Consider the following 24,093-nt stretch of genomic DNA (forward strand, 5'->3'; position numbering starts at 1 on the left):
TGACATTGACACCGTGCACACACAGGGGACAAAGGGAAAGTGCTGAAGTGTGAAAGAGAGAAAGAAAAAAGTCATAATAAATAACAGCCTGGAAAGGAATCAAAGAGAGCTATCACTTGATGTATCACCAGGACCATGTACTTCCCAGGAGCCCTGTATCAGCAAACAGGCTGATGGCACTGCTGGATCAGCCCTGCTGGGACAGCCCAGGGGGAGCCAAGCCAGGACTCCCACCTGAACCTGCAGCACTCAGCCCAGCACCTTGGGTGCACCCAGCCCCCCAGTGCATCCTACTGCCAGCAGGCTCGCACTGGGGAGCATCACATTCCTTCAATCAGCAATATTTTGCCATAAACAAACACACCAAATGCTGGAACTCATTAAACACAGAATAACTTTTCAAGAAAATATCCATCTCCAAGCACAGGTGAAGCCAAGAAAAATCTCTGGCACAATATCCTCAGCGCATCATCTCTTCTAGGAAAACATCCCCTGCACTTAGAGAGAGATCCCAGAATTTTTTCATCTTACAGCATGACCATTAGAGATGCAGAGAGGAAGCACATGGGAGAGAACACAAGAATTCCCTGTGACCTGGCACAGATACCACCACCAACCCTGCCAAATGCCCCAACGGCTGCTACCACCTGTGTCCCAGGCAGACCCCATGTGCCACCCGTGGGACTGAGAACTCCCCCTGCTTTGTGGCTGCCCTTTCTGCTGCAGCTCCATCCTCACTCATCCTGCTCTCCCCTTTGGTTGGGGGACGATGTCTTCTGGAACCTGCCCTGCCAAATCCCCCTGGCAGTCAGCACAGCTTTCCACAGCTTCCACCACAGCAGCTCTCACAGAAACCAGCCTCTGCTAGGACCAGGTTTTTGGGACCAGCAGCACAGCAGCTCTCACACAAACCAGCCCCTGCTAGGACCAGGTTTTTGGGACCAGCAGCACAGCAGCTCTCACAGAAACCAGCCCCTGCTGGGACCAGGATTTTGGGACCAGCAGCACAGCAGCTCTCACAGAAAGCAGCCCCTGGAGGGACCAGGATTTTGGGACCAGCTGGGTGTATGCAGCACAGCAGCTCTCACAGAAACCAGCCCCTGTCTGCCCCTGCTGGGACCAGGGTTTGGGACCAGCTGGGTGTATGAGGTATTTCTTGCAGAGAAGAATGGGAGACAGTCCAGAACAGGGATCAGAGCTTCCCTGCACAGGGGGGCTGGGGAGAGGCTGGAGGGATGGATACAAGGGAGGCAGCCAACTCCTGTGCTTCTTGCAATTGATGGCAATTAAGGTTAAGTCATCAAGCAGGTGCTCCTGCTTTAAGTAACTTGCTTCCACCTGACTTCCCACTTTTTTTTTTCCTTTAACTAAGATTGTAAAGATATCAGTTTCATTTTGTGTTAGATAAACCAAGCTACTCCCAATGTCACACATGCTTTGAAAAACAAAAGTGTGTTAATTGTTCAAGATACAGCTATTAAAAACAACTTATGCAACAAATAACTCGACTGATTTTTGAGATAAAAAGCCCTGCAGGTTTGTAAAACCCCCTTTTTCTTGGGCTGTCCATGGGTTGAGACTGGGCCATGGCACACCATGTATCCTGTAGCATTTTCTCTATCCAAACTCAAAGGTAAGGGGGATTTTAAGAATAATAAGTGACAAAATATTGTGGAAAGAGTGTAATATAACAAAGCATAACATTAAAAATAAACATTTAAACCTCTTGTGGTTAGGTGAGAAGAACAGATCCTTTGGGACAGGTATTCATACTTCAAAGGGCCCTTTTAGAAGTCCTGGTGAGTGGAGAATAAAACCCCTCTAGCATTTAAGACCAGTAATTCATGAGCAGTGTGCTCAGCAGAGGCTGTGGAGGTTTGCAGTGAAAGAAGGAGGAGGCTCATGATAACATATTTTGTAAATCAAGGCCAAATCAAATGCATTGAGTTCCAGCAGCTGTGCCAATTAAATCTCATTCAATTTGCTGAACAAGAACGTTAACATTAATCACTTTGGCAAATTTCTTAGAATATTTCGTGTCACTGAGTAGTTAAGTGATTTTGTGCTTGTTTATAGTGCAGAATAACATTCTGTGAGGCAATATCATCAGTCACTGAGCAACTGTGGGATGCTTTGGGGACCCTGGGCGCATCTTAGCAATGTTTCTGTAGTGGCCCTTTGCCTCCTAGAGGCTTTTTCAAAAGTATCCATCAGATTTTGTTATTTTTTAACTGCAGTTATTCTCTGCCATCCACCCTTAGCACAGCCAAAGAATAATATTCCAGCCAGAGCAGAGGCAATTTTGCCATCTGAACCCCCCACAGCCACATCCCATCTCAAACTCAGATCACCAGTGCAGCTCAGGGCACAGGGACACAGGGAGTTCCTCTTCGGCCCTATTTATTCACAAATGGACAGGTTCATCTTTGATCAGGTGTTGAAGTTTCCATAGCTGAGGTTGTTTCCTGCCCTACCCTTGATTCTTGTTCCAGACGACTCAGGTACCAAATCATACAACATTTCTGCTGCAGAGCAGGCACATCTCAGCCTGGGTTATTCCAGCATGTGTGACACCCAACAACAAAGAGAGGAGCTGCTTTTCTCACCTTGTAACCCTGCTGGGTGAGTTTTCCCCCTGTTTTCTTTCCTCTCTGCTTTCCCCTTCCTCACTGCAAAATCCTAACCCTGACCCTTCTGAGGTGAATGAGGCAAGGTGGCAGCTACTGCCATGCAGTTTCTGCCCTGTCAAGGGTGAAATGCAGGGTGGAAAACATGCCCAAAGATGAAAATATAAGATGCAAAAAGAAACAATAATAGCAAAAAAAAAAAAAAAAATAAAAAGTCAGGCAGCAAAATCAAGGTAGTGAGATTTCTCCCTGGATTGCCAAGGCTTTTCTTTAGCTGCAGGTTCATAGGTTCATCGATTTATCAGTTTAAACATGAATAAAAAGGAGCCAGCTGTGCGAGAGAAAAGTCATTTTGAAATGAAATCAGGAGTAATTGCAAAGTCCCCCAGCTGCATAGAGCAACTCACAATATGTCATTCATTATCTGTGTACCAGGTAATTAAATTTCAGGATCCCACATGGTAAATTTGATGTTGTATTGGTATTAACAGATGAGGGAGGCACAAGGAGCATTTCTCGAAAACCAAAGATCTCAGTGAGATGTTTTGTGAGCATAAAGCAAAATGAGCTGGGTGGCTTGGCTAATGTGTTACTTTATGGTGTTATTAAGAAATATTGAGCCCTAGGTGCTAAACTCTCATTTTTTGCATTTTCTCTCTCCCCAGCTACACTCCCTAAAAGGTTCTGTCTTCTGCCAACCATGCCCTGAACCAAGGGCTTCCCCAGCCCCAAGAGAAATGCTTTTAACTTCCCTGGGAAATGGAGCAGAGCAGAGTCTGGGACAGCATCAGAGCAACATCTCAGCATCAGCACTGTGAGTGCCACCACCCCAGGGCTGGTACCTGCTGTGATTAAAGAGGGGACAAATAAAGCCATGCGGAGTGATGAGATTGCTCCTCATTGTCAGAAGCCAACAAAGCCAAAAACAGACCCAGAAAAGTTTCATTAGTCCAGTTTTTATTCAAATTAAATGATGGGGAACTACAGTGTGATTTTCCTTCATAATATAAATATGTCAGTGAAGAATGTTCCTTGAGTTGTTTGTCACGCTGGACAAGACAGCTGTCAAGAGAATTACTTTGCAAAGTCCTTTGTTCTCCACACTCATGCAAAAAAATCTTTAATTTAAGAAATGAGCTTGAACAGTCAACCAACTTGTTAGAATATACTGTCAGCTACTGAACCAAAGTAGTCTGGTTTACAAAACCAAAAAAATTTCACACCCAGGTAAATTATTTCACAATCATCCATTACCCTTGAGGGTCTTTATACATAAAATATACAAATTGAAATTATCAATATTTATTTATGTATTTATTGTCACTGAAGAGGAAAATAATTTATAAACCCATAAACAAAGATAAGGGCAGAGGAAAAAAAGTGAATGAGCCCATATTCAGACCATAATATCTAGCACACTCCCAAACACTGCAGCTTTGAGCAACAATGCTCACATGAAAGTGATTTTTGGGCATGATGTGGGCAAAGGGGGCAACTGCTTTGACAATATATGATTAATGAATCCCAAAGGTTGAGACCAAGCTGCATCCATCTGTTGAGCCATCACAGTAGCTTGATGAACAGCATTTATCTGTGGAGTCATCACATTGGCTGATGAACAGGCACCACACCTCACTGGATATGAAGGATTTTGGTCTCCAAACAATGTAAACCAGAGAGAAGAGCATTAAGCTTTCATGGTGGTGACATGCAAATGCTGCCAAGTGTATTTATGGTAATTACTTGTTGTACACATCCATAAAAAGACACTGTTTGGATAAAATGAATGAGCTGAAAATTGATTTTAAACACCCCCAATTTATCTATTAGGCACCAATGGAAAATATGGACTTCATTCAGGCTTGTTTAAACAACAGCTTGCTTGAGGCAAATCTGCCCTGCACTGCAAGCCCAGCAGGGTGTGCACCACACACGGTGCTCTTGGGGCTGGGGCTCATCCTGGGCTGCTTTTCTGCAAGAGCAAAGCCTCCTTTAGGAAACCCAGGGCCAGAGTCCCACAGGGGCTCAAGCACAGGGTGACCCCAAAAAGAGATTACAACAGAGGGAGCTGAGGAAAGTGTTCATATTCACAAAGGACCAACATGAGGAAGAGGTTAAAGTTTGGTCTGTAAAGCTTTCACTAAAACTCCTGCAATAATTTGTCTGATTTTGGCATCCTGGGGGGTTGTGCCCAGACTGTTGCAGGCAGAGTATCTCTGTCCTCAAGCAGCTCATGCAGGAGGCAAGAAACAGAACCATCAAGAGACAGCTTGTCCCCCAAACTACCCAGGAACCAAACTCATGGCACAAGGAAATTAAATCAGGGTATTGGAATCATTGTAAAATAGCCAATAATCTAAGGGCCTACTGGTGACTGAGGTAATGGGCCTGAATTAATCTCGTAACGTGGAGCCCAATGCTGTCCTTCTAACATTAAAACCAGCACAACAGCTATCCCAGATCTTTCTAACAACATGGCATTTCTTGTGCAGAGAACATACAGAGTCACACCTACACCACAGCCAGCAAAAACCACACGGGAGTGCACAAATTAGATCCAGAAATGTCATTGAAGACCATAAAAAGCAATCCAAAAATTATTTTAAATTGTCTTATAAAAATATTTACAATAAAATTTGTTAGTACTAATGCTACGTTTTCAGTCCTAGAAAAAGGCAATCTGTAAAGGATCTGGCTCAGGTGCTCAAAATGAACAATACAAACACGAAACCACACATCAAAGACAAATTCCAAAAGCATTTTGGGGGTGGGGGGGCACAGCTGGTTCATCACATGTTGTTTGTATTGCATAGCTGGAAAACGAGGTCACTTGACTTGCATAACACTGCAACGTTTGGGAAGGAAGGGATGAAACACCACCAGGAGCACTGGCTGGGCTGGGAACAGCATCCCTCGTCCCTGGCAAGGGCTGTGAGTCCTAGCCCTGTCCAGCATGCCACAGCTCTGGGCCAGCACTGGGCAGAAGTGCCATTTTACAAGAGCAGAGAACCACCAAAACCTGTTTTCCTTACAAGTAAGAAAGGTCTATGAACAGATGGAGAGCAGGGCATAAAATTATCCCACCTCCAGGTATGCCCACTTTCCCCACCTGACAAACACAGCAAATTGCAACCTTGCACCTCTCTAGCAGTACCTACCAATTTTTATCTCCAGCCCACACAAACTCATAGTCTCTGGATAATATTTGCCTTTAGTCCAGTGAAGCCAGAGGTGTGAGAATGTTGGCTGGGAACTGTTCCCAACTGTTGAGCTCCAGTTGGGCTGTACAGCAGCTTACAGAGGAGTTTATTTAGCTTTATGTCTGTACCAGACCTAACAAGGGCTACGTGTGCCCAAATGCTGGTCCAGCCTTGTCCTGTCACCTCTGCCTAACAAGAGATGCTACCTTGGACTGAGATGCTTTGTCTGTCCCATTTTATCCTTTATTCCCAGGCTGCATGGAAGGGAACCACCTGTTGGGCCAGTGAATTTGAGTCTGTCCCAGCTAATCACCTTCCTTATGCCACCACAAAGGGGCATCTCAGGACTCTGACCCAAAGGCAGCTGCAGTCAGGGGAACATTCCTACTGGGGTACATTCCTACTGGGGTACATTCCTACTGGGGTACATTCCTACTGGGTATACATTCCTACCAGCCTCAATGGCTTTTACAGTAAGCCACACCTCACAGGAGAGCAGCATGTCACACTATTATTTTGGCACGTTTCGTTGCAGATCGTAAAACTCAAAGCAAAAAGTTTAAAGGGTATTATGGAAAAGACTAATTTTTTTTTAATTACTATTTTCAAGACCTCTGAGCTCACATTCAGTGGAAGCGTAGACATAAAGAGCAGTAATGCCTTTTCTTTAGACAGTTTGCCCTTGTTTGTGAAAGCAAGAACATCCCGAGAGGAGTGGAAGCTACCTCACATTCCCCATGAAGGGAATGCCAGCCCCTCTGCAGGGCAGTGACACAGCACAGGCAGGGGCTGTTTCCCCACAGTGAACAGGCACCTGCACCTATCTTAGAAGAACTGTGTCAACTCAAACACCAAAGAACACATATTTATAGAAGAAACCCACTCCTCTACAAAAGCAGCACAAGATGATGCAGCTTGGATCCCTCTGAAATAAATTTTTAAGTATTTTTCTTTTCTACTGCCAAAGGTCACATAGAGCAGATCTATGGAGACAGAAACCAGCGTAACAACTCTGGACAGCTGCCCACAACAAAAAGCCTCAGCTGATCTAGAAGGGAAAACAGAAAAAAACCAAACCCCAACAACAAGAAAAAGAGTAGAGAAAATATTTTTCTTCACTAGTTCCCTTTAGCTGAGGAGCTTCTGGGAGCTCACCTCTGTATGCAGAAGCATGTCAGAGCTCATAGGGAGACACAAAAAGGTATTTTAAAGTCAAACGTCTTCTTAAACAGAAAATTTTAGGATTTTGGTATAAAAGCAAGACAGGTCCCTTACATCTGGATCTAGATTTGTCTGTTTTGAGTAATCTTATGAGTTCTTCATACTATTGGAGGAATGCTTTTAGTAAGGGCAAGACTAAAATAGCAATTACAGTGACAGTGATTAGTTAATCTCCCTGCTCTGGAAGCATTAAAACACTGCAGGTATTTTACTTGGCTCATTAATCCCTGCTTGGGTGACAGAGGGCTCTCGCTGTAGGGAATGTCTCTACATTAATGGCACCATAAGGTTTTTTTTTTAACATCTAAATGCTCTATTATGAAATGGCATTGAGATGCTGGACAGAGCTAGAACTGAAGCTTTCAGCACAGCTGAAAAGTGTGGGTTGGGAACATTTTCTATTCAAGCAACATTTGTTTCACAGGAGCAACAAACCCCGTGGGAGCAGCAAGTGTTGTGTGGGGCTGGGAAGTTTTGTGTGGCTCAGGTGCAGGGAGCTCAGCCCCAGGGAAGGCACTGCCCAGCAGGTCCCGTCACGCACAGCACACAGCATTCATGGCAAGTAGAAAAACCACATGGTGTTTATTTCCACAAGCATTTCAGGGATACAGACAGCAGTCCAGTGGCATGTACAAACGTATGACTGAGACAGCGTCACACTCGAGCCAGACCACCCTGTTCCAGTCCATTTCTGCTGTTTTTCTCTGTTGGAACTCAGAAGTTTCCCCTGCCAGTATTAAAGTCCACCCTCCAGGCACAGTGAGTAAGTAGTTCAGCCAACAATGTGCATGGAGCATCAGTAGGGAAGAAATCCAGAAACGTTCGCTTTTACTCACATGCCCAAACGTAGCAGTTTTGTTTCACACAAAAAATCCCGTGCCTGCAGTCCAAGCACAGTGTTTATCTCAGGACACATGCCATCGAGAAGAACAGCTGATTGCACCACAGATAACAAGCAACACCTCGTGTCTAGCATGGAACATGTCCCCACAGGGATTTTCACTTGGCTATGCGATCCACTGCAGAGTGGATGATGCTTGCAACATATCACTTGTCATGCTAAGACATTAACAGCAATGAGATGGGTCAAGTCAGAGGTCAGTCATCTTCCCAACACCACCTAGCTGGATCCACTTCACTTCTGCTCCTCACATTGGCTTGATCGTGTGTCACAAGGGTTTGTGAATCACAGCCACACCTGTTGTGAGAACAGACAGACACAGTTATGGTAGGAGCAGCTCCTGGGTTGCCACGTGGCTGCAATCATCCTTGCAAAGCCAAAGGCCAGCAATGAGGGAGGTGTCTACCACTTCCGTGAAAGTTCCTTCTACTGAAATCAACATAAAACACACAAAAAAAGTAAAATTAAAGCTTCAGGGTGCACAGTCCTCAAGTTTAGTGATGACCCCACTGCTGCCCACTCTGCCACTGCCTGTTTACCTGCATAACTCCTCCCTGTGCTCATGCTGGTTGGCAACAACGTCCACTTGTCTGTGCTGGGGTTGTAGTACTCCACCGAGGCCAAGTTGCAGGAACCATCATCGCCTCCCACCACGTAGAGGAGACCATTCACAGCACACACACCTCAAAGCCAGAGCACAGATGGTGAGACAGGAGCCAACTGATCCCCCACAGCATGCTGCTACCACATTCCAATTCCCCCCCAAGCAGATCCCTCAACTCCCATTTTTATCTTTTACAGCACCGATCACATACACCATGAGCACACCAATTGCTTTAAAAACCACACACCAACCACCACAGAAAGGCTTATCATGGTTACCTGCATTTCTTCTGCACATATTCATGTCTGCTACTTGCTTCCAGGTGTTTGTCCCTGGGTCGTAGACTTCCACACTCTTCCTCACCAAGGGCCCGTCGTGGCCCCCGGTGGCGTAGAGCAGCCCACTGAGCACACCAACACCTGCCAAGCACAGCCAGGTCAGCCACAGCACAGGGACAGGCTGCACATCCCTGGTTCTGCTACTGGGCATGGCCTTGGCCTCTCCAAGGCCCTTCCAAAAACATGGGCCACACGTGCATCAAGATCACCAGGCACATGGTCAGCTCTGCACCCACCCAGCCCGTGGCACTACAGCAAGCTGCACAGTAATGCCTGGCAGATGTCCCCTCTTAGGAAGCTGTCAGGCTATCCAAGACCAGCAGTCTAGTCCCATGACATTGCCTTAATTCCATCTCTTTGCACTCACTTGCTCTCTGCCTCCCACCCCACCTTGTTTCCATCTGCCTGATATTTTCTGCCATGGGACCCTCTGCTTTTAGCCTGATTCCCCTTTCAGGACTTTTACTTTTGTTTTTCCGGCTGCCATTGTGCCACATGACTTCATCCCTTGGATGATGTTCCTCTCCTCCAGAACTTACAGCTGTTGAAGCTGTTACTTGATTCCTCTCCTCCCACTCCCACCCCAAAACCTGGCAGCACTTGGCACACACAAGGTGCCTCCAATGCCACCTTCTCAGCCATTTCTGAAGGTCCCTGGCCAAATCTCTGGGAATGACAGAGATCTTAAAACTACTTCTGCTTAATATTAAGTAAATTAGTTAATTAAAATGTTCACCAATCCGTGAGAGTTAAAACTTCCAGCAACATATCTTCGTTAATAGGTTCAAAGGCCTCTATTAAAATTAACAAGGTGGGATGTTAGTAAAACAGAAACAGATCTGAAGCACATCATTTCAACCATGGGCATTAACCAGTGTGCAGGGAGGAGAGGGGCCCCGCCAGCCTGATAGCAACAGGTTTTTGACTTGGTCCCTGTCCGAGGATCTCTCCTGGTCAGGAAAGGAGAGGGCAGGAACAGCTGCTGAGCCAGAGAAAAGGCACCACCCAGGCTCAGCAGCCCCATCAGGAGCATCCCCATCTGGAGACAGGTACATAGATGTACCACTGTCACCTCTCCCCTCTCCAAATTATCTTAGCTTGCTGTTGCTGGGTTTGGTTTTGGCCAGCCATGTCTCACTGTACCAAGAGGTGCTGAAATCCTAAGGTGACATTGGGATTCATGGTTCACCTCTGGCAAACATGCAATTAATCTCTAACTGCCACAAATATCCACCTTACTGGGCCACATCCTTGGTGTGGTTGAAGTACTCCAACATGCAGGACTTGGGAAGAGCAGAACACATCCACATGTGTGTCCTGGCTCCTGAGCTGTAGCAGTGTCTCCCAGTTCACTGGGAAATGGAAAGTCACTTAACTGCATCTGAGCCCAGCAGCCTGGCTGTGCAGCACCTTGGCATTTGACTACATTCAGCTCTTAAGGGAAATTTTATACTTGTAAGAAATAATTTAATGAGTAAACTAATTTAGCAAGTAAGAGAGTAAAAGAGTCAGAAACACTCAAAGCTTTTTCACATGAAACTGCCTCCTTGTGCAGTGAGACAGGGCATGCAGGGACAGGACATCCCAGCCAGCAGGGGAAGAGAACCACACAGCTGGTCCAGCAAACCCTGGCAGTGTTCAAAAAACGTGCAGCTGTGGCACCTGGGGGATGTTATTTAGCAGAGAACAGGGCAGTGTGGGGTTAACAATGGGACCTGATGATCTTAAAGGTCTTTTCCAATCTAAAAAAATTTATGATTCTACAAAACCTGGACAGCACCTGCATATGCCCACATCCCCAGTGCCTCCAGGGACTTGGGGCCACCTGTCCTCAGCTCCACTAGATGTCAGCACGGGGATGGCAGTGCAGAGCACCGTGTCATTGCTGGAGCTGGACAGCAGATTGTGCTGCAGCACTGCTGGTGCCAGTGGCACTTGGCAGTCCCGGCTGGAGGGGCCTCTGTGGGACAACCAGAGCCTGAGGAGCTCAGCTTTCAGGTGGGGAACAGAAAACTGCAAAGAAGTTTGGCTGGGGAGTGTGAGCATTCCTAACAAAGGACTTGCTACACGGAGAAACACTTGTAAAGCAGCACTCAGAGTGTTTCCAACAAAGACAATTCCCTAAAATCCATTTCACTACAGCCACAAAATTCTTGCTGTTTCAACACACTGCCAACAATAGGAGATGCTCATTCTGCTCTCCTGGAAGGCTGCACTGGACTAGGTTTAAGCATCAAGCAGATACTACAGACCTCTTCAACCAACAAACCAACAGTGTGTCCAGATTTACCTCACCTGGAGCTACAGAAAAGATACTGGAGTGAGGAGAGAGAGACAGGGTGTAGAGAGCAGCCTCAACCTACCCAGCTCAAAAGGGAACTCCCACTACAGCTTAACCTGCAGGGTCATTTCAGCCCCAAAGAGCAGCCCCCAGCCCTGCCTGTGGGTACCTGCACAGTTTAATATCAGGGATGACCCATGGCACACACTGAGCATTAAGACCAGCAGTGACGAATTCCCATTCACCTGAAGATGATTTTAAATGCAGTGGATGAGAGCTCTTCTCCCTTTCAGAGAGGAACAATCACAAAGAAGACAAATTGCTACCTGGCCCAAGATTATGTAGGAAATTAGAAACCATCAAGACTCGAATCCAATCATTCTACAATAGGTCCTTTCCTCTAATCCTCCAGATCACCAACTGCTGTCAACAAAAATCAACTAAAAACTAGCTAAGAAAGGACAATCTGAGATGAATTTTGTTATCCTACACATCACCCAATGTGCAGATGACGTTTGTGTTGCAAAGCACCCACTGGGTGCTTGCAGGAAGATCCAAAATGAAAATTCCCCTGAAACCCTACAATGACATGGGAGAGGGAGGGGCAGCTTGGCTTCCCTCTGCCCAGCTGTGCCTGCAGCTGGCAGTTTGGAAAGAGACCTCCTTGCTTACAAGTGAGATGCATCTGCTAGCAGGGCTACTTAGAGACACCAAGCATTATTTCATTCCTCCAGAAATCGATCTCAATCTGGCAGATTTAGTCAAAGCCAAGAGAGATTCCAAGCCATTACATTTTTACCCCTCACGGGAAGCGGGGCACACAAGAGGTTGCACTTGCAAGCCCAGCAATGGCAAATGCCACTTCTCCTCCCTGTGTGTGAGCAGAGCAGGGGGTGGCCGTGCTGAGCAGTACCTGCCCCGCTGCGCCGCGTGCTCATGTCAGCCACGTAGGTCCACTCGTTGGTGGCGGGGTTGTACTGCTCCACCGTGCTCAGGCACTGCCGCGACGCGCCGTCGTAGCCGCCCACGGCGTACAGCTTCCCTGCAACACACACAGCCAGCTCAGCCACAGCCACAGCCCAGGACAGGCCCTGCCTCGGGTGCCTCTAGGGGACACGCCTAACCTGTCACTGTCGTATTTTCTGAAATATCCCTTCGCCAGGATTTTTTTCTTCTGGGAAGCTGAGAAGCCTCAGGGAAAAATGAAAACAGTATTATCTCATTTGCTTCTCCTGTGTTTTGCTGCTTAGGAATGTGGTCTGGAGATTGTTTCTCCAACAGGTGGTTGTTTGATTGGTTTCACGTGAATTGTTTTTACTGAATGACCAATCGCAGCCAGCTGTGTCGGGACTCAAAGAGAGAGTCACAAGTTTTCATCATCATTCTTTGTAGCCTTCTATCTGTAACCTTTCTCTGCTCTTTAGTATAGTTTTAGTATAGTATTCTTTAATATAATATAATAAATGTAATATAATATAATTTCTATTCTATTCTATTCTATTCTATTATATAAGCCTTCTAAGAACATGGAATCAGATTCCTTCCTTCCATCATCCAAGGCACCTCATAAATACCACATATACGTGCTGGGATGTCTGGGGAAAAGCCTAGCAAAGGCATCTGGAGTGGACTGCCACAGGAGTGATTGTGTAAAACTGTTAAACTGTCAGCAACACAAGGATACTCCACAAGAGCTTAATCAAAAGTCAGCTGCCTAGAGGGTTTTCCAAATTACTTGTTGGCCCAGGAGAAGAGGGATTATCAAGGCATGTTCTGCTGAGGGAGAGTTCCCCCTGTTCAGGTGTGCTGTCAAAGGCTGTCACTGCACATTAATTACAGCTCCACATGAGCAATAAATATTAAATAGTTTCTTATAGTAATATAACACCTGCAAAGAAACCCAGACCTGACTTTGTACAACTTGGGCCAAATGGAAACCCAGAGATGCTGTGACCAGCTGAGGCCAGCTGGTCACTCATGCCCAGGGATGACAGCACAGGACACACCCCAGGGCCTCCTGGGGTATCCAGCCCTCCCTGCCTCAACTCACTGAAAGCTGATAGACACACACTTACTGAGACCAGAGAAGCATCATCAGATATCATGGGACTGCATCATACATGAAACAAGGCTGATGCTCTACTGTGTCCTCTGTTCCCAGGCCTGACTGATCCTCTCCCCTTGTCTCCCTGTATCATCTATCAGCTTGTTTTGCATTGAGGCAGTTAATTCTCTGGGCAGAGAAGGATTCTTCTTACTAAAGCAGCCAGCACAAGGCATTCTGGCTCAAGTCCAGGTCTTCTAGATGCTACAGTGAACAACAATTAAAAAAGCTCAACAAATATGTAGAAAAATCCTAACCTAAATTTTTGTACAAAACCTAGAAATTCTATCAATTCTCAATCAATGACAGCAGAGCCTGGCCATGAATGAGCTGTGCAATTCTTTGCACGCACAAGACTCCCACCAGCAGTTATCTTCAGCCTTAGGCTTTTGCATCCTCCTGTTTCTGGATGTTTGCAAGGCTCCAAGAACAGGCTGGCTCTTTTCTTTCTCCCTCAGGCCCACTCATGACCTCCTTCTGCATCTTCCTGTCTCTAGGAACATTTCAAACTCTTATTTGTGGTGTTAGTCCTGCCTGTATTTGTCAGTGAATCAGGCAAGAGTGCCAATCTAAGCAAGACAAGATCAATCTCCCTGGCTGGCATAGATTATTAGGTATTTTCAGTATATTATTGATAATCAGATCAATTTTTATCACTTTCAGATGAACCCTGTGGATTAACTGCAGGCTGCAGCTTGTTCCCTACACCAGTATGATCAGCTCTTGTGCCCAGCACATGCCCTCATTATTTTTATCATGGACTCCAACATATGCAACACTTACTTGTATTGTCAAAAAAAGTAAAGGAAAAGGATTTCATGAGTCTCCAGTAGAAAATCTGTCCATAGAAATGCATCTCTCAGGTCCATATTTAATATTTTTTCTGCACTCAAGCCACTTGAATAAATTCCAATGACTGACAGCAGCCCAGCGCTTCCCAAGCATGAGCCAATTTTGAAGGAGGTGCTTCTTAAATATGCAAATTTAAGTTAATGACCACTATTTATTCTGACTTTATCTCCCTTGCTCTTCTCACATAAACAGCTTTCATGTACACTAACATATTCCATGTACTTCCCACTCAAACAGGTCCAACCAAAGCACTGTAAAGCATGGTTTATATGGTTTATAATAAGGCTCGTGCCAAAGCTGCTCTGCGCTGCGCTAACAGGAAAGTGCTATGCCACACTAAAGACAAGTTCAAATAAAGCCTTTCACTTGCTTCAGAATAGGTTTTGTAAAGGAAGAAATGGCTCCTACTTAAACTTTTCATTCTCCTGAGTCCAAACCAAGCTTCTCAGTTCCAGCTTTCTCAAGTTTGGTGCTGACCCAGAGGTGCCTGCAGCTGCCACCACCCTGCCAGCCCTCCCACCTTGCTCTGAGCTGCCACAGCCTCTACTATCATCAGCCCCTGCTCATTCAGAAACCACAGCAGAGCTCTGCCTGATGTCAATAAACACAGGTTTTAGTATTCCTGCCAAACCACCAGCTTGGGGCTGTGGGATAAACTCTGTTCCTGTTTCCCTGGCTGAGCACGTTTTCCATGATGGGTATTCCATCCACGCAGCGTCTGCCAGCAGCAGCAGCACCCACTGCACAGCAGCACTGGCTTTCACCTGCCAGAACCAGCCCAGGAGAGTTTGGATTCAAAGAAACCTGCACACACCTGATTGCATTCACAGGAGGCATGAGCTAGTCTGATACAGGTCTGAGGCTCTTGGAAAGCTACAAATGATTTTTCACCAAGATAAAGTGGAGAATGGAAAAAGTTGCAGCAATTACATCATATAAAATCAATCCTACCCAACTGGTGTAGGGAACAGTTCTTGCCATTCCCTCCTACTGCACTTAACCATTCAGGCTTCTGTTTGACAAGTAACATTTGCTTGATGGAAATGGCTGCTCATTTTCTTACCCTCCACAACTCCAACTCCAACACTGCTTCTTCTTGTGTTCATGGGAGCCACAAAAAACCACTCATTGGTTTTATAGCTATAGGCCTCAACTGATGCCAGACCTAGTTAAAAAGGGGATACACAGGTTTTCTAATTAAAAAAAAAGAGAAGAAAAAAAGATTGGTGTTGCACTTTCATCTGCCTTCCATCTCCTCCCAAGCCCGTAATTCCCACCATGCTCCTGCAATCCCACTTCCTAACCCCTTGCCTTTCAGGCTGGGACCAGCATGGCAATGCCACTTCTTCAGTGGCTAGGAAAACTGCCCTCAGACTGCTGCCTCTCCAATGTGCTGAGGCCACCAAGGTGAGCAGAGTCCAAATTCCAAGCCCAAAAGCCCCACATCCCTTCAAGCATTACAAAACATCCATGCAAAGGTTTAAAAATTCCCCCAGACCCTGCTGCAATAGTTAGTTCAGGGCTTAACCAAGTGGCAGAGCTTTACAGCAGAGGCAGAGGTGTGAATCTAAACACGCAGCTATGCCAAGATAAATCCCAGGCACGCACACCCTGTAAGATTCATTGCTAGTATTTTATTCATGTTGCTATGAAAAATTTAACTGAAACAAGGAAAAAAAATCCCTTTTCAGCCCAGAAAAAGCATAATCATACAGAGAATGAGGCTGAAAGAACTGTATCACAGTTCTAAAAATAAGAAGAAAGAAAATTATAAAGGGTGAGATTCTCTGCAATAAAATAATTTTATTGCAGAGAAATAAAGAAAATAATTAGGAAAAGAAAATAATAAGGGTGAGATTCTCTGCAATCACTGACAGGTCAGAACACACACATGGGTAGTCACAACACACACCAAACCCCATTTCTGGCTCCCTCTCTACAGAACCCTAGAGGAAGGGCACAAGAACCACTCTAAACCTTTGCAATCTCTGCAGGGCCTCTGAAAGCCCTTTTGTCAGGTCAGGGTTGCCCAGCCACGTACCGGTGCTGCCATCAAAGCCGCCCACGGCGTAGAGCAGGTCGTTGAGCACGGCGGCGCCCAGCGTGCTGCGGCGCTCCTGCATGCTGGCGATGGACGTCCACTGGTCCTTGGCGCCGTCGTACACGTCCACCGTGCGCACCCGCAGCGAGCCGTTGAAGCCCCCCACGGCGTAGACATTGCCAGCCATGAACACCACGCCTGAGGAAAGGGGAGAGGGGCAAAACTCTCAGCAAAACTCACAGCAGACTCTCTGGACCCGCCCCGATCCTGCTCGCCCACCAGGGTGCGAAAGGCGGCTGGGGAGAGCGGCACGCGGGCGAGGCTTTGGTGCTTCCTGCGGTGTTGAAGTCGAGCGCGATAAAACATACGTGTCATATGGGTGGTGAAATGCACATGAAAACATGGCAGCATAAGGCACAGATGGAGTTCACACCTGAATGAGTAATTCTGTGAGCCAGAGGGAACACCAAATGGTGAGCCACATTCACAGCCCTGTCAGATGTTTTCAGAGGAGCACTCCCAACTTAAAGATCGGCTCTCCATCACCCACTCCTCCGCACCAAGAGGGACTGACTCAGCTCCTTTGATTTTCACTAGCAAACCAGCAAGAAAAATTGGACCCCTGTGGGCTGCCAAGATAGCAACGGGGGAGGAGGAGAGGAAACACTGATGGAGGAACAACCAGGAGAGAGAGATGATGAAGGGGAGACAGGGGCAGGGCTGACAGGCAGGAGCAACCCCACTAGAGAGCAGGACATCCACCTGAACAAGAAGCGAAAGATGTCTGTAGGGAAAGAAGAAGAAGGCATGGCAAAAAGAAAGAGCTGCTTGAGGCCGGGGCAGAGAGGAAGCTAAAGGGAGGACTAAGAACATCCATCCAGTGCTGAAGAGCAGCATTAGGGAAACAAAGAATGTTGCAGCAAAAGTTCCCTTTACCTGCTCTGCATCTCCGTGAGGGAAGCTCAGCAACCTGATCCCACCGCTCCTCCTCAAAATCATAGCACTCCACACTGCGAATGGCTTTGGGTGCTTGCCCACCCACCACAATCATCACCTGCAGAGGGAAGAGGAGAGCTAGAAAACCTCAGACATGAACCCGGGCAGCTGCTTTCTGCAGAGAAACCATCACCACAACCCACTCAAGAGCAGCTGCCAAAACGTGCTGAAGGCCAGCTAGAAGCCTCTGCAGGGACACTTATTTCAGGCAATTATATTTCAAGGGGGAAAATTGCTCTCCAATTTAATGCATGCTAAATACAGCCACCCCATTTACCCTCCCTCACTGTGTCTAAGGTGGGCAACTTGCCCAATTTCTCCTTGAAATACAAAACCTTTTGGCACCACAGCATAACCAAGACTCACTGCAAAAGTATTTTTAAGTGAAGAAGATTCCAGCATAATTTCTCCACTGGCAGCCCACTGTTTAGTCATTATCTCCATGGAGGTGCTAAAAATAATCAATGCCACTCAGCAAATAAAACGTGACAGCTGCGGTGCCACCTGTGGGGAAGGTGACACTCAGGGAAATCACCAGAACTGTTACGACCTGGGGGGCCTGGGCTGCTCCAGGATGTGATTTGTCAGCTTCATTAAGGCTTTTGGCTGCCACAGGTACTGAAGGAAATGCAAGAATTAAACGCTGAATTCCTTACAGGTAGGAAAGAGCTATGCCAAGGTGGTCAAGGACAACCTCAGGAGTGGAAGAACCACTCCGCTGGGTCAGGCTAAGGGTTCTTCCAGCCCCAGACTCCACTACCAGCAACACCAAGGGGTGGACACCAGTGGGAAAGTGAGAAGACCAGAAGATCTGGGCAGCATGCAGTGTGGTCCTTCCCAAATCTGCCCTATCTGCTGCCAGAAGACAAATTCCCCATGGACACGGGTGCCAGGAGCCTGCAGCTCTGCACTCAAGGTGCCCATGGCTCTGAGCTGGGCACTGCAAACCAACACCTGCACAGGCAGCCAGCCCCCAAAACACCTGCACTGGCAAGCAGCTGGACCTGCACTTTGTTCAGCACACATTTCATTCAACCCTCTACAGCCATCAAGAGGGAGGACTGGCTCCCCTTATCACAGCAAATCAGTGGGACAAACATCACCCAAGACAATCTCATTTTTACAAGGCCAAGGAGCTAGAAACAAGATAACGGGTCTTCAAATATAGATAAAGAGTAGTTGGAAAACTGGCTTTAGCCTCTGCAAGGCAGCTGGGAGTAGTTGAGGGGATGAGATCATCACTTGGGGTCACTCAGATAACAAACTCAACTCCAAGCAGGGTTGCTTTAAAAGCAGAGAGCTGGACAGCAATTTAAAGAATTTGAAGAGCATGGAAATAGTGGCCTGTTTGATCTACAAAGATGAGAACATGATATTAGAAACCAAATTAAGTCTAAATTAACAGCCTGACTACTGTTGTGTAACAGTCTCCCATGGCAAGCCGCAGGGCTTCACGCGATTACAGAATTAAGGGATTCCACAGCAGACAATAATCCCTCATCAGCAGGACCAACAGGCCAGATGAAAGTTTCTCAGTAACAGGATTGCTGAAAGATCATCACCTCCTTCCCTTTCTTCACAGTTCAAAAGAAGGGAGGAGAGACCTGCAGAAGGATTTGGGTTTGCACTCATAGGTCATGATATAAAAGATGTTGAGAACTTCTGAACTCACTGATTTGCTGTTCCTTTTATCCTTAACTACCTTAGTCCTTGAACAAGGGCCATGTCAGCCCTTCATGATACTCCCAAAGCTGTGCTCTACCAACTTCATCTCAGCAACAGCAGGCAGAAAGGACACTGACACATGCTGCCACACGCTGCAAAACCACAAATTCTCAATGGACAGTCCAGTATCTAAATATCAGGAACAGCACAGATCTCATACACTGTCCCACAAAGCAACCTCATTATTGTTTGTGCTTGGAAAAATAACACACTATGGTTTTGATGTCCTGGAATCTCCAAATGCTTACTAGCACCTGCAGTGGCAGTCTGCTGTGAGACACTGTGTCACACTGTGTTTATCTCTGGGGCACAGAGAAAACCTTTTGTGGTCATTTTTTTCTTCACTAATAAAGTGGTGCTGGAGCATCCCACGCCTGCAGTGGGGAGTAACAAGGATTATTTATTCAGTTGCTGCTTTGAGTCCATTGAAATTCGCCTCAGACTTCCTGCCCACGGGGCTGGGTGCTGTTGTTTCCTGTTTTCCTGGCTTCTGATTATGGATACAGGAAAGGAAGAGACACCTACTGTGACCCTCCTCCATGACACTCTTACCAGGCAGCAGAAGCTCAGCCAGCCCTCCCGGCACTCCAGAGCCACTCCACAGCTCAGCGAGCCCCAGCCACTTGTGGCTGACAAAACGTTTCAAGAGCAGAGATTCTCCTTCCCCTGAGGGTTTATCTAAGCTTATCCAACTTAATTGTGTTTCCTTGCTGGGCATAGGCAATGCCAGAAGAGGGAGTAAAACACTTCCAAGCACAACCACGGAGTCAGTAAAAAGTAACACAGCAGGGTCTCGAGCTCCTGTCTAAGGACTGAAAATGCCACCAGGCACAGGGGTGAGGTGACACGAAGTGACAAGCTCAGCTTACCTTTGGCAAGCTAACAGGGGTCCTTGGCTTTGTCCTGGGATTCTTTATTAGTTGCCTTTGATCCAGAGGAAGCAAATGATATTTCATGGCTTCAATAAGGAAGTCTTTACAGGTGTTGTTATTCTTGATTAAAGCTTCTTCTTCGACTGTCTGAGAACATGCACACACACCAAAGATCATTTACACTGGCACAGGTCACAAGGAGCTTTGTGGAAAGAACATGTAACCTGGAATTTCCCTTCAAATGTACCAACATTTCAGAAAAAAAATGCAGGAGACAAACACAGACTTCCAGCTCCTCCCAAAGAAGCACATGCAGTAACATTCAAGTTTCTCACTTTTTCCCAAGATCACTCACAAGAATTGAGTATTTTATCACCCTCTGCCAAACACTTGATGCAGCAGAGGAGAATTCACCAGGAGCCTGGATAAAAAGTAAGTGATTTCTCTTATCTGAGTCAGAATTTTTAAGGAGAGGCAGTATCTGTTATTCCATTAGAAGATACAGATGAAAGAAAAGCAAAACCATGATGGGTTCATCTTGTGAATACCAATTTTATGCCAATTGTATTGATTTTTTTAGACATATGATAAAAGCATAGTAGTCAAAGAGCCCAAATGCCAAGCCCTTCTTTGGGAATTCTCAGCTCATTATCTAGGCCCAGATGCCAGGAATTAATTTATGAAGAACAATCTCCAAGTCAGACTGAGTCAGAGAGTGCCTCCCCTGCCAGCCACACAGACCCATATGTATGCACAGCACACGTCTCAAACCAAAATTATCACACATTATGTGTTTCCATTATGATGTTTTGCCTGTGCATGACAGAAAAAAGCTGCACGAGCTTGTAACACCATCACTTCAGTATTTTCAGGGTGAAAAATCACAAGATATTCACTTATCAATGTTTCCCCTAGAGGAACAGCAGCTCTGCTCTCAGAATTGCCTGGCAGAGCACGGGTCCCATTTTCAAGAAGGTTTCTGAAGCACACATTGATTTCAGAGTCCACTCAAGTTTTTGTTTTTATCCTTCTGTTTACAGACTCAGCAACAGACCAAATTACTCATCTCAGACACAAACAGTCAAGCCACTGATTAAGGAGCAACCAGCAGCTTAAGTGCAAGTACTGATGACTTCTTTGCAGACTAACCTGTACCAGGTAATCTCTGGGCAAAAGGGGCAGGCGAACATGCTCCATCAGCTTAGCCATGTGCTCTAAGCGAGATTCCTTCTCATAATTTATCCAAGAGATAACGGCTTCAAAGACCTGCACAGATAAAGTACAATTAAATGGGCAAGAGACAACTTCCTGGCAGAGACACCCACCCAAAATCAGCAGCATAGTGATTTTAGAGCATCAGAGGAAAGGGGTGCAAGATCTCTAGCAAACAGATGGAAAAGCTGTGGCTGCACAGAGCACAAGCAGCACTGTAGCAATGAGCACAGCTGACCATGCATGTTAACAAGCAGCTTCACATCTAGATGTGCTGTATCACTCCCAGAGCTAAGTGCATGTCCAGAACAATCATATACTTCTTGGACATTAGCACTGGAAGGCAGCCAGGAAACTTAATGAGCCTGCTGACATTTGCACTGGACATTATTTATGAAATCAGCCACAACAATTACTCCTGATAACAGAGATCTCTCTCCTCCAGGAGCCTGGCCACACAGTAAAGTCACTACACTCATATTTAATCACTGCACCAGTTCCACCAGCCCCCAGAAACCAAAAAGTCTTGAGGACAAGTTCCCCCCACACACAGGGCAAGCCCTGCCTGCAGCCACGGAGCCTCTGCACTGCCTGCATTTCCCTGCTAAAAATACTCAGATACTCCAGCTGGGGAACAAGGGCACACTGGGCTTCTGGTCTGAACCAAAATCTAGTTTTACTTCCAGATCCAGCTGGTTGAGATAAGCATCCAGAGCTGGAGCCCGTGACAAAGTGCTCACAAACAGCCCCATGGGCAGAGCCCTGGCGGCGCACAGGCCAGGAGAAGCCTCCTCTGTGGGCTCCTGGATGAATATGCATGTGCTTATGTAACTGGGAGCCTCGCTCACAAAAGAAAGGCCTAAAAATGTCACCGGGAGTGGGAAAGGCTTCCTGAAACACCCAGCAAGGCAGGAAGAGGGGCTGGTGCAGTCTGGGATGCTGCACAGCAGGATCTGGATCACTGCAGTGGAGTTTCCCCACAGAGACAGAATTAAATTCTGACACATAAGCCACATCTACAGGCAACACTCCCCAAGCTCTCTCACTGTCCAGTTACTCAGGGGGGCTGAGCAGAGACCCCATGTGTCCCGTGCTTCCCCCAAAGGCATCCCTGGCCCTTCCCTCCAGCATGCCAGGCAAGCACCCTTGGTTTCAGCTTCCTTTCAGGGTCACCAAATGGTCAGGCCAATTTGCACAGATAATTATTTCTTTCTTTCCATCCTGCCCATCACTCCCCAAGAAAGCATTTAGTTTGGTCCAAGGTCACTAATTTGACAAAATCAACCAAAAATGAGGGCACCATCTTTCAGTCCCCAGTTGTTGCTGGTAAATGTACTTGCAGGAGGCCTTGGCAGACACATCCTGCCATGAAGGAGATGCAGAGCAGAAAGGGGTTTCTTCCTCTTAGGCTGAACTATATGCTTTTAAAATGCAGTAAAGCACCAGCCTCATTTCCTGTGCCAACAAAGTTCCTGCTGAACTGTTTGGAATTCAGGACACTGCAATGAGGATTTAAGCAACCCAACAGGGAGTGGTGTAATCAAACCACAGCAAATGCTGAGGAGAATAACTACTGCAGAGACTTTAAGTATTTTAAAATTAAAATAAATAAGCAAACAAACATTTTAACTTTGGCTGTGAGGCCTTTAAAGTAGAAACTGGGTTGTTGTGAGGTTTTTTTAATTGTAAATGAGTGTGGAAGGAGGATAAAACAAATATTTAGCTGACAAACAGGCTTTTTTTTCATTGACCTCTTCTACACAAAGGCTGACCTGAAGAATGGGTTACAGGGCTGAGACATACCCAGCTACAGGTCAGGAGGACAGTGAGCAAATCTAAAGGAAGGTAAGGCAAATGTGCACTAGGAATATGCACTAGGAATAAGATGCTTCCACGGTGCTGGCGTCCACTCCTGAGTCAGGCAAGCAATGATGCTTCCCTGCTGTGCCTACTCTAAAAATAACTAGTTTTTTGAAAAAAAAAAAATCCGATTCTGGCACCTTCCGTTGGCTCTGATTCCTAATTTCAGAGAAGGGGAAAAGGCTTTAATCCAAGACAGCAATATCTCTATTTAAAGGCCACATCTGTTTCCAGCCCTGCCATGCCTGCTGCAGACCCCGAGCAGCTGCTGCTGCTCTCCTGGGACCCTCCAGCCATGCAGGACCTGCTGCCAGGGTGGGATGGGCAAAGCAGCTGCCCACACAGCTTGATTTAGAGCTGAGGCACAGGCTGAAGTAGCAGCTGGCACCTGCCTGGCTGCAGGAGCAGTCCCAAGCTTGGGAGAAGTAAATTTCCCACTCTATGGAGGAGAAGCCTGGAATATCCTCTCTCTGCATACTGCCTGAGGAAAGAGCAAGCCCAGATGTTTTCCCAGTCTCTTCAGCCAAAAATCCATTTCTTAGAGACTCCCAAGAGTGAGGGCCAAACCTTGCATCAGCTTCTGCTGCATGTCAGCAGCATGAGACAATGAATCAATTACCAGACTGCATAGAATCCACAACCCAAAAATCCCAACCCTCTAAAAAATTTCTTCAGCCACTGTTCTGAGTTGGCAGAAGATCATTCTCAAGTCCCTCCACTTCATACATCTTTAGTAAATTTTAAAAAAAAATATTATTTTTATATGGTTTTTTTAGCTTGCAAAGAGTAAAAAGAGCCAATTAGGTCAGGTACAGAAAACATTAATAAAACTGTCTTCCACTGTACTGTACTGACCATTGCAAAAAGAAAGCAGGGACAACAAACCTCTGCCCTTTTCTCAAAAGGCCTGTGTGACTGCAGAGGCTGGTACAACAAGGGGGACAGAAGAGAAAGGAGAAGAATCTTTGAGTGATGAGAAAATACTGTCACCACTTGACAATTAAAATAGATTTCTGTGCTAGCAGAGAATTTTTGTCCTCCTGATGGCTTAGGGGTATAAATAAGCCAAAATTGGTGAAGATAAGGATATATTTTATTAGGCCAATTGGTATTAGTTACAGGGTGGCAGAGGAAGGGGAGAACACACAAATTCCTGAGGCATTCCAAGGGCAATTCTCCCTCCCTGATCCTGGCAGGACTTGGCTCTAACACTTCCCAGTGATCCAGGGATGGCAATGCTCTGGTCACAGGTACAGAAC

General features: G+C 46.3%; 1 protein-coding gene across 6 annotated transcripts in view; it reads right to left on the reverse strand.

The window, feature by feature from the left end:
• Window positions 1-3,567: 3,567 nt before the first annotated feature.
• The window catches only part of KLHL3 (kelch like family member 3), a 49,038-nt gene continuing 28,512 nt past the window's right edge, over window positions 3,568-24,093 (reverse strand). For 5 of the 6 annotated variants that reach the window (XM_038150008.1, XM_038150006.1, XM_038150005.1 and 2 more), the window contains 9 exons: window positions 20,912-21,028; window positions 19,760-19,909; window positions 17,106-17,223; window positions 16,170-16,367; window positions 15,192-15,293; window positions 12,086-12,214; window positions 8,832-8,972; window positions 8,489-8,632; window positions 3,568-8,246 (listed from right to left, as the gene is read on the reverse strand). In XM_038150008.1, coding sequence (XP_038005936.1) covers window positions 8,218-8,246; window positions 8,489-8,632; window positions 8,832-8,972; window positions 12,086-12,214; window positions 15,192-15,293; window positions 16,170-16,367; window positions 17,106-17,223; window positions 19,760-19,909; window positions 20,912-21,028 — 1,128 coding nt within the window. In that variant the 3' untranslated portion in view covers window positions 3,568-8,217. Of the gene's footprint in view, window positions 8,247-8,488; window positions 8,633-8,831; window positions 8,973-11,161; window positions 11,459-12,085; window positions 12,215-15,191; window positions 15,294-16,169; window positions 16,368-17,105; window positions 17,224-19,759; window positions 19,910-20,911; window positions 21,029-24,093 lie in introns of those variants that run through there. The other variant, XM_038150010.1, reaches the window with a different exon arrangement.

This window comes from Motacilla alba, chromosome 13, assembly GCF_015832195.1.
Source record: "Motacilla alba alba isolate MOTALB_02 chromosome 13, Motacilla_alba_V1.0_pri, whole genome shotgun sequence".
NCBI lineage: Eukaryota > Metazoa > Chordata > Aves > Passeriformes > Motacillidae > Motacilla > Motacilla alba.